This window comes from Limulus polyphemus, unplaced genomic scaffold (genome assembly GCF_000517525.1).
Source record: "Limulus polyphemus unplaced genomic scaffold, Limulus_polyphemus-2.1.2 Scaffold8491, whole genome shotgun sequence".
Classification (NCBI taxonomy): domain Eukaryota; kingdom Metazoa; phylum Arthropoda; class Merostomata; order Xiphosura; family Limulidae; genus Limulus; species Limulus polyphemus.
This window is the reverse complement of record NW_013674101.1, coordinates 3,434-13,700: the sequence shown is the minus strand read 5'-3', so window position 1 is coordinate 13,700 and position 10,267 is coordinate 3,434. Positions and strand designations below refer to the sequence as shown.

The 10,267-nt window shown below is 31.0% G+C and overlaps 1 protein-coding gene across 1 annotated transcript in view; it reads left to right on the top strand.

The window, feature by feature from the left end:
• LOC106475381 (vacuolar protein sorting-associated protein 33B-like) overlaps positions 1–10,267 on the top strand; it is a gene marked incomplete at its 3' end in the record, with an annotated part of 20,713 nt that overhangs the window by 8,700 nt on the left and 1,746 nt on the right. The window contains exon 6 of the mRNA XM_013936063.2: positions 9,663–9,767. Coding sequence (XP_013791517.1) covers positions 9,663–9,767 — 105 coding nt within the window. The remainder of the gene's footprint in view (positions 1–9,662; positions 9,768–10,267) is intronic.

Below are 10,267 nucleotides of genomic sequence, written 5' to 3'. Positions count from 1 at the left end.
TGATTTCTGAGAATCTAAGTATACAACAAAACATTGGCTATTACATGATTTCTGAGAATCTCTTTATTCTCTTGTATATGTCACACTTGCTTTATTCTCTTGTATATGTCATACTTGCTTTATTCTCTTGTATATGTCATACTTGCTTTATTCTCTTGTATATGTCATACTTGCTTTATTCTCTTGTATATGTCATTGGATTTTTGTTTATTTTACTAAGAATGACTTTCCGTGTTAGACTTTTTTTAGTTTTCCACATTTTTTAGTCACTAAAGCTTAACTTATGTATCAAATTTACCTCATTGTAGGATGATAAATACAGTTTTTGGAAATTTTTGAAAGACATGCAAAAAAAAACATCTTTAGCCAACAATAGTATCTGGTATTCAATGTCCCAAGTTTCTGGTTTCTGTTCAGTGACTTTTAGAGAACCAAATTCAACGGAATTCCCAAATACATTTAGAATTGCTATTTTCCAGTTGGAAGTGTCAGTTTCAATTGTTTTAACTAAAGTTTTTTCATTTTATTTTTTTAAGTCTTATTTGAATTTTAATAGGTAACAGCTTGTTAGTTTATTATCTTTATAAATCATTATAAGCTATTTGCACCACTTGATTTTACACTTTGCTTATCCATTAAAGTTAGTGTTTGACTTGATGGAAACTTTAGAAGAAGAAACTCAAACTGCAAAGAAGGAAGACTCGAAGATTGGGAAGATGATTTTACTTGATAGAGGTAATAAATATTTCTTGTACAAAATTTACCAGTAAACTTGTAGTTAATGAATTGTAAGTATGAATTTTATGTTAATACAAACACACTGGTCATCAGAGACCATGGGCATTGATTGGATTTACTTGGAGAGGTTCGTTTCTGTTCACGATGCATCTTTATTAGATATTTCTACGTGTGTACACGTGTAAACCTGCGTGTGTTATAACAAAAACTCGATCATGAATACTTTATTTTGAAAATAAACTGGATGTCATTACGTCGTTGAAGTTTATGTGCACATCGAAATTATATGTATATAAATACCTTTTTGCACCTTATTATATACTATAAGATAAACATATTTGTATCCTTCTGTTAAAGAACTGTATTGAACTGGCTAGGAGTGTGTAGGTGTGAACAAATGGCCACAGCCTGAATGAAAGATTTATCCTGTCCAAAGTGTGATGGTACAACATGGTGTTTGGCTGACCGGTATGGTGAAAAATGGTGCATACGTACCATTCACATTGTACCAGAAATGGGGCATCTGGTCCTTCAATTCAGTATGTTTTGGTTGTGCTAAAGATATTGGTTTCATGTTAACTGGCAAGAAGGTATGGAAGCCTATGGAATTAATGTTTATTTATGGTTCAGAAGGAAGTTCATTTGTACCTCCAATCCCACTGACAGTGGCCCTAGTTTATTAGAAACAAGTTGTGACCAGGTTAAAGTCTTTAACCCTATGATCTTGGTTTAATCAAGATGAGTAACAGTTTTACAGAATTAAATTCCAAATCTAATAAATTTGGAATTAAAATGTAATTTATAAGTCAAAGTTTTATATTATCAAAGTTTTAATTTCCAAAGGAATTATTTAAACAATTCTCAATCTTCACTTATCTGTAATGCCTGTCCCCCTTGAATTCTCATTTTTAGATTTTATCTATCCCTTTATAAGAGTTTCCAAGCGTCCAAATGATTAGAAACATAAACTATATGTAATGACAGGCCAGACTATAAAATATGAATCTCCTAACTTTATCAAATTCACAAAGACACTCCTCCTATGTTGTTGTAGCTTTAGTATAGTTTTTAAATCACATAGTATGTATTTAATGGACACGTTTATGACCAATAGAAAGACCAGATTTTGATTCATGGCCTTTTTATGCTGATTTTGTTTTCAGTTTTGGTTTTCAGAGTTAGCAACTTGCAAGAAAATGTATGTTGAGTGAAGTTGTTGCTCTGAGCAGTAATGGAATTTTTAACCTGTTTATAATTTAGTAAGAATACCAGATAAGTTATAGTAGTTTTAGGATACTGTATTCTAGTTTTGATATATTTTTTATACTATAAAATGCACATTTGAAAGCTACACTAATTATTATTTTTGGACAACCAACAAAAAAGTTAGAAAAAAGTAGGCTTACTAAAGCATAGTACCAAAGTAAAAATGACCTCGAGGCCATGTTTTTATGTGTATTTTTTTTATTGTACAAATATACATTTCTTTTAACAAAAGTAACTAAAATGTAAAAATAAAAAATTTATTGAGTTATGTAAGAAAATTTAAATGAAATAAAATCAAAAATACTTTGTGATCACTCATTGAGGAAAAGCGTGTGGCTTGTAACCTAACCATTTGTTTACCCTAAGCTCTAGTCTCTCCCACTGGAAGTTTTATTGCTTTTCACATACAGAGAGAGGGGTTCCAAATACAATAAGAATATAAAGTTAAATGTGAAAAAGTTAGAAGCTGAGGCAGTTAGGATAAATAATTGTAATTGTCTGTTACACTCTGCAATCTGTTTAGAAAATATACGGTATTTTTGTATTTTATTCCATATGTTTCAACTTTTCATTTCATGATGAATTCCCTACAAATAATGTTAGGGTTAAAACATGAGAGATAAAATATAAAGTTTTAGCATAAAACTTGTGGTATTTCATTCAGGAGATCTTAGGAAAGGAGTATTTTATTCTTTCATCTTTCACTCAGATTGACTCAGTAAAGGCTTCATAAATTCACAGACAAACCTTTATTAAAAATATTGTTTAAAATTATTTTTGTTTTTTTGTGTGGTATAGAAAAAACTTGTAATGTTTACTTAAAGCTTGTTAAATTTCATGAAAATACATGTAATAGGATCAAAATTATAGTAAACATTGCTATGAATATTTTCACAGATCTGTGGTTGGTCCAAGTTCTATATAAGTCACAAATTAACAGATGTATTTTACTTTATGCTAACTTTATAAAATAAACAATAAGCCATTCCATCACTGATAAAAGTGCAACATTTTTTTTTAAACATGCTCTGAGTTCTCATACATAAAACATCTGTTAGCAACAGTAACCTGACAACTGTCCCCCCCCCCCACACGCCATATCATATTATATTAATATAACTGACTAAAATAGGGGGAAAAAACACATATTTCTTGTATTTCATAGAAGAATGAATTATCTAAAACTGTTTACATAGGAGAAAATAACATAGGTTTTATGTTAAATTTTGTTCATTGTAATAAAATAAAAATGAGCAATGATGATTTTATAGTGAATAATTTACATTAAATTTCATACTTATTGGAGGGGTGGTGAATAAAATAGAGAAGAGGGGATGCCAAGAGAAATTGTCACATTTCTTACACTGGGGTAAATTCAGGATTCTTTAAAATATTGCCCTATAAAATTAAGAACTTAAAACTTATATACTGTTAAAATTTGGATTATTAGCTAAAATTTTATGCTATACTAATTGGTATAACATAAACAAAAAGTAGTTTAATTAAATTTTGAATGTAAGTCACTAAAACCTTGTGACATGCAGTAAAGGATAGCTGGGGTGAGAGAGTTAAACAGTTTTAGATAATTCATTCTTCTCTGAAATAGAAGAAATATGTGTTATATTTCCTATTTTAGTCAGTTATATTAATATAAGAAAATGTGTCTGTGAGGGGTGGGGGAGTTGTACAGGAGGCAATTGTCTGGGGGGGGCAGTTGTCATACAACCGTTACCAACTGAAATGTTGAGTTTATGTGAAGGATTTTCTGTATCGATGGTCAACCAGTAAGGAATGGTAGGCTGTGATGGATAAAAGGTCATTAATGTTTGAGCTTTCATTTTGATGTGTATGAGAAAACTGATTATCCAGACTAAATACTAAGCTGATTAAGAATGTCATTCTTTATTCAATAATTTATTGCTTCTTCATCTTATTGCTACATTTAAATACTTCATTCATCTTGTACATATACACATGTAATAGATTCTAGTAGCTGTGTAAGTAATATTATTTGTTCTATAAAATATGTATTTATATTATTTAATGTAAAAAACTTATTATCAAAAGCGCACTTCAGTAGCTTAGCGGTGAGACTGATGGCATATAATACTTAAAACCAGGTTTTGATACACGTGGTGGGCACAGCACACATAGCCTTGTGCTTAACAAACAAAATTACCCAAAGCAGAAGCTATGGCCATTTTGATAATTTCCTTTTTTACAGTGATAAGAGTTTTATTGGATCAACTTTTCCAGAAATTGACTACGTCTCTGTCCTGCTCACACAACTAACGTACGAAGGTCTGTTAGATGAAACCTTTGGTATTAAAAGTGGTGAGTGCCATTCACTGTTTTTGAAACTTGAATGAATACAAGCTGCTTTTTTTTTATTCTAACTATAGCTATAGTTTGATTGGTTTAAATTTTTTCAATTTTCAATATATTTTTAAGAGTACATCATTGCTTTTTAAAGTTTTCATACTTAATTAATTGAAGACTGTTTAGGAGCAACAATAAACTGAAAAAATATTAATTTTTGATATAGATCTTGCTTACCTTAAAAATAAAGTTTTAAATATTTTTGAGGCTTCTTTTTTATAACTTTATTAATCCTAAAACCTTCAGTTTTAAATATTTCAGATTTTTTCAAAAAGTGTTTATTATTTATCTCTACAGTTTCACTTTTAATATTTAAACTTACTTTTAGATAATTAGTTACATCTACCAGGTTTACAGTTGATTAAACTAACTTACTTTACATCATTAGATAACATCTACCAGGTTTACAGTTGATTAAACTAACTTACTTTTAGATAATTAGGTAACATCTACCAGGTTTAGAGTTGATTAAACTAACTTACTTTTACATCATTAGATAACATCTACCAGGTTTATGGTTGATTAAACTAACTTACTTTTACATCATTAGGTAACATCTACCACGTTTACAGTTGATTAAACTAACTTACTTTTACATCATTAGATTACATCTACCAAGTTTACAGTTGATTAAACTAACTTACTTTTAGATAATTAGGTAACATCTACCACGTTTACAGTTGATTAAACTAACTTACTTTTACATCATTAGATAACATCTACCAGGTTTACAGTTGATTAAACTAACTTACTTTTAGATAATTAGGTAACATCTACCAGGTTTATGGTTGATTAAACTAACTTACTTTTAGATAATTAGGTAACATCTACCAGGTTTAGAGTTGATTAAACTAACTTACTTTTACATCATTAGATAACATCTACCAGGTTTATGGTTGATTAAACTAACTTACTTTTAGATAATTAGGTAACATCTACCAGGTTTAGAGTTGATTAAACTAACTTACTTTTACATCATTAGATAACATCTACCAGGTTTATGGTTGATTAAACTAACTTACTTTTACATCTTTAGATAACATCTATCAGGTTTATTCTGCATTTTTTTTTCATACCAACTGAAGTTTCATATTACTTTACACTAATTCTCTATTTGATTTTCACATTTTGTACAAAACAACTTTTATTTGATGTGGCACTATCTGTTGTCTGTTATTATTCACTGGAGTGTCAACAGTAAGTTTACAGACATAAAATTGTGGGTTTGATTCACCAAGATGGGCAGAGGCCAGATAGCACATGTTTGTACTAAAACAGCATCTCGTTATTTTTTCACTAGTTCCTTGTTCGAACCATCTGAAATATAATGTTATTTTATACGTTGCTTCAGGCTACTTCAGTATGTTATTTTATACGTTGCTTCAGGCTACTTCAGTATGTTATTTTATACGTTGCGTCGGGCTATTTCAGTATTTTTAATATCACACTTTAATGCTGTTGATGGAAACGAGGAGGTTTAACTTTTAGAATTATGTCGGTGTTACTATTTGGTTTGAAGTTAAAGACTGATTAGTTTTATATTTTATTTGCTAAAGCTATAGAACTGTTGATAAGGGTGCTTTAATATACAACTAGTAAAAGAGGTCTTGCTGTTTTTATGTAGATATTAACTGATATTTAACTTCCTAAGTGTGTATTCGTATATGTCTTTGCGAGTATTTTCTTTTGTAATGATTAATTATAATAAAATGCAGTTTTATTATCCAGCCAGTTACACCAGATATGTAACTCACAATGAGCTTAATGACTGCAGGTAAAGTATCATAATAAAAAGATAAGTTAAAAGTGATGTGTTTTGAATGTCAGGGTTATTAGACATGTTATTTACTTCAAGGTCGTGTGACTTTTGGGAAGGAGGTTACTGGTAAAGATCAGACTGTTAAGTTAGCTCTCAACAACAATGACGAGGTAAGTGTATACTGAATAAGATATAGATACTGTTTGTTACTTAAGGGTATTGTTACCTTATAAAGAGTAGTTTATTCTTTGTTAAGCTATAACGCTTCTTATAGTACAGTTTCCTTATACTCTCTGTGCATGTTATATGTAGGAAAAACTTGTTTAAAGACTTTTTTGATGGAATTAGATAATAAGACTTGATGACTTCTAACTAATTAGTTCACAACTAATATTTACATTTTTGTTTTGAAAAAACAATTTGAAGTGTACAGACAAATGTAGGATCTGGGTTACAGGTGCTGTGAAAAAAGTGGCCTGTCTTATATAATTGTCTATATAATTGGCCTGTCTTACATTTAACACTTAATGTGGTGTGTGTTCTTTAATTTCTGTAGTGTATTTTTAAATTCTTATGGTGTGTGTTTTTAATTTCTAATAAATTGTATTTTATTTTACAATTTGGTTCTCAGGAAGTATGTAACAAACAATGTTTTGTTGTATGCTCAGGTACTCAAGAAGTATGTAATAATTTTACACTTTGGTTCCTGGGAAGTATGTAATAAATGGTTTTATTGTATGCTCAGGTTCTCAGGAAGTATGTAATAAGTGTTTTATTGTATTCTCAGGAAGTATGTAATAAGTGTTTTATTGTATTCTCAGGTTCTCAGGAAGTATGTAATAAGTGTTTTATTGTATTCTCAGGTTCTCTGGAAGTATGTAATAAGTGTTTTATTGTATTCTCAGGTTCTTCAGAAGTATGTAATAAGTGTTTTATTATATTCTCAGGAAGTATGTAATAAGTGTTTTATTGTATTCTCAGGTTCTAAGGAAGTATGTAATAAGTGTTTTATTGTATTCTCATTTTCTAAGGAAGTATGTAATAAGTGTTTTATTGTATTCTCAGGTCTCAGGAAATATGTAATAAATGGTTTTATTGTATTCTCAGGTTCTAAGGATGTATGTAATAAGTGTTTTATTGTATTCTCAGGAAGTATGTAATAAGTGTTTTATTGTATTCTTAGATTCCAAGGAAGTATATAATAAGTGTTTTATTGTATTCTCAGGAAGTATGTAATAAGTGTTTTATTGTATTCTCAGGAAGTATGTAATAAGTGTTTTATTGTATTCTTAGGTTCTAAGGAAGTATGTAATAAGTGTTTTATTGTATTCTCAGGTTCTAAGGAAGTATATAATAAGTGTTTTATTGTATTCTCAGGTTCTAAGGAAGTATATAATAAGTGTTTTATTGTATTCTCAGGTTCTAAGGAAGTATATAATAAGTGTTTTATTGTATTCTCAGGTTCTAAGGAAGTATGTAATAAGTGTTTTATTGTATTCTCAGGTTCTCAGGAAGTATATAATAAGTGTTTTATTGTATTCTCAGGAAGTATGTATTAAGTTTTTTATTGTATGTTTAGGTTCTTGAGAAATGTGATGTAAACAGTTTCTGTTTTATACTCCTTTATTCTCTTGTATATGTCATACTTGCTTTATTCTCTTGTATATGTCATACTTGTTCCTTAGATCTTTACGTATTGTTTCATGAGAGACATGCAAATTCAGGGTCATTTCACGAGTGTGTGTTGTCTTGGGTTAGACTCAACAAGCGTCTTCAGAGCATCAATATCAATTACAACATGTCGGCCTCTGCCATCACAGTGTTTAAGGCTAAAATCACCTGAATGAAATTTGCTGAACCATCGTTGACACTTATGAACGTTCAGAACATTTCCATAAACTTCTTTGATATTATTTGTGGCTACAGAGATGTTGTTTCCCTTCTTTATTCAAACAGCATTACATGCCGAATGTGTGTGTCATCACTATAAAGGATTAGAGCATACTAAACTTTACACATTATATAGGCTACACTAACGTGACGTTTAGGCAGTTCATTTAACTATTATACATGATGTACGTTTTTTGGGGGGTGGTTAATGAAAGTGCTCTAAAACGTGACTTTAATTTCTTGACGACCTTATGTAATGTCCTATTAATGTTATTTATTCTACTGCATGAAATTATTAGCATTATTTATGTTATATAGCGTAGAATGTTTTACCCTGAAAGTATGGAGAATTTTTCATGATCTCCTATTCCCTGTCCATTCCCATAACCACACAGGTTATATTTCTTGTTGTAATTTAGTTGAAATATGATGATTAAAAGTGTCCTCTTTATTAGTTGTACTTGAGACAAAAAGTTATTTTATCCCACAATTATCAAATATCTGTAGAGTTTAACCATAATGGAAAACAAGCAAAGGTAGAAAAACAAATTAGACAACCTGTCAGCAGAAAGAACACAGTCGTCAATGGCAGTTAAGTTTAGAATAAAATAACTCAACATGGTTTCAGGTGTAGAAAAAAACAACTTCATAAGCTTTTCCCATGACGGAACAACTGTTCTACAAGAAACATGACGAATATAATGAATGATTTATTGTTCTCCTACCAGTGATACACTATTTAAAAATAGGTACAAAACATGTTACAGTTTTTTGTTGCATGGGATGTAACGTGTTTGGATGTTACAATTGTAATTATAAGTTAAACATCAACTTCCTAGTTGAAAACTGTGTACCACAAGGAAATATCATCATCGTACTGACTGCAAGTCAATAAAGTATGTATCCATCAAACCAAATCATCCAGCCACACATCCTAGTTGATATGCCACTCCTCCACAAGATGTAAGTGCAAATGAGTATTTATGTTATAACATCCATGGACGAACCACTTAAACTATCGGATACGTCTCCCATCAGGGTTGTCAGAAGTCATTGTTGGTGGATTTCGGAAAGCTTGCAAAGAATATTAAAACAGCAGTAGTGTCATTGTATCGTGCTAAAGATTCCTGCAATGGAAATTACATTGTAGAGCAACAGCCTATAACCAGGGCTAACAAAAATAAAAATCATGACCAGTAGTGAACGAATTCACCTTTGTGTTGTTATCATGGACAGGAAAGAGCTGTGAAATGTCATGAAGGTAATGATCGTTTTACAAACCAGTTAGGTACTTTAAGTCATCGTGACCCTTTCACAAACCAGTTATGTACTTTAAGTCATTGTGACCCTTTTACAAACCAGTTATGTACTTTAAGTCATCGTGACCCTTTCACAAACCAGTTATGTACTGTAAGTCATCGTGACCCTTTCACAAACCAGTTATGTACTTTAAGTCATCGTGGGCTTTGGTAAAAATTCTCTGTGAATTGAGTGAAAGAATTTAAATCAGATATGTAGAGACTTAATGTGAAAAACAGTGTTTTATATATAAATTACTATTTTTTGCTGAACAAAAATTATACTTTGTGTACGTAGAATTATTGATTTTGTAATTGTTCGTGCTGGTTAGAATGGAGACCAAGGTTGGATACACACTATCGCCTCTTCCTTAGTGCAGTTGCAGAGATTGTTTGGTCCGATCCACTCTCGTTTTGGCCAAGGGCGCTGTGCTAAGGTACAATTGCTTTATTCTCTTGTATATGTCGTACTTGCTTTATTCTCTTGTATATGTCATACTTGGATAGGAAAACGCCATAAAAAAGGTGCTTGGGTGCCACACATATACTCAGATGATCATCGTTTCCAACGTGGGACATTAATGGACTAATTCATTTCGAACTCCCTCAATCCACAGCAAACTGTCAATGCAGAGATCTATAGTCAGCAACTGGAATGTTTAAATCACGCCCTTCATCAGAAACGCCCTTCACTCGTCAATCGGAAAGGTTTTTTCTTCTCCATGATAATGCACGTCCACATGTGGCACATTTGATGCAACACAAGTTTATGGTGTTGGGTTGGGAAGTTCTCCCCTACCCACCATATTCTCCAGATATGGCACCATCAGATTACAATCTTTTTCATTCGCTGCAACACCATCTTAATGGGTAAACATATGCAAATGTGGAAGATGTTAAAGAGGACATTGATTTGTTTTTGCTTCAAAGCCAAGTG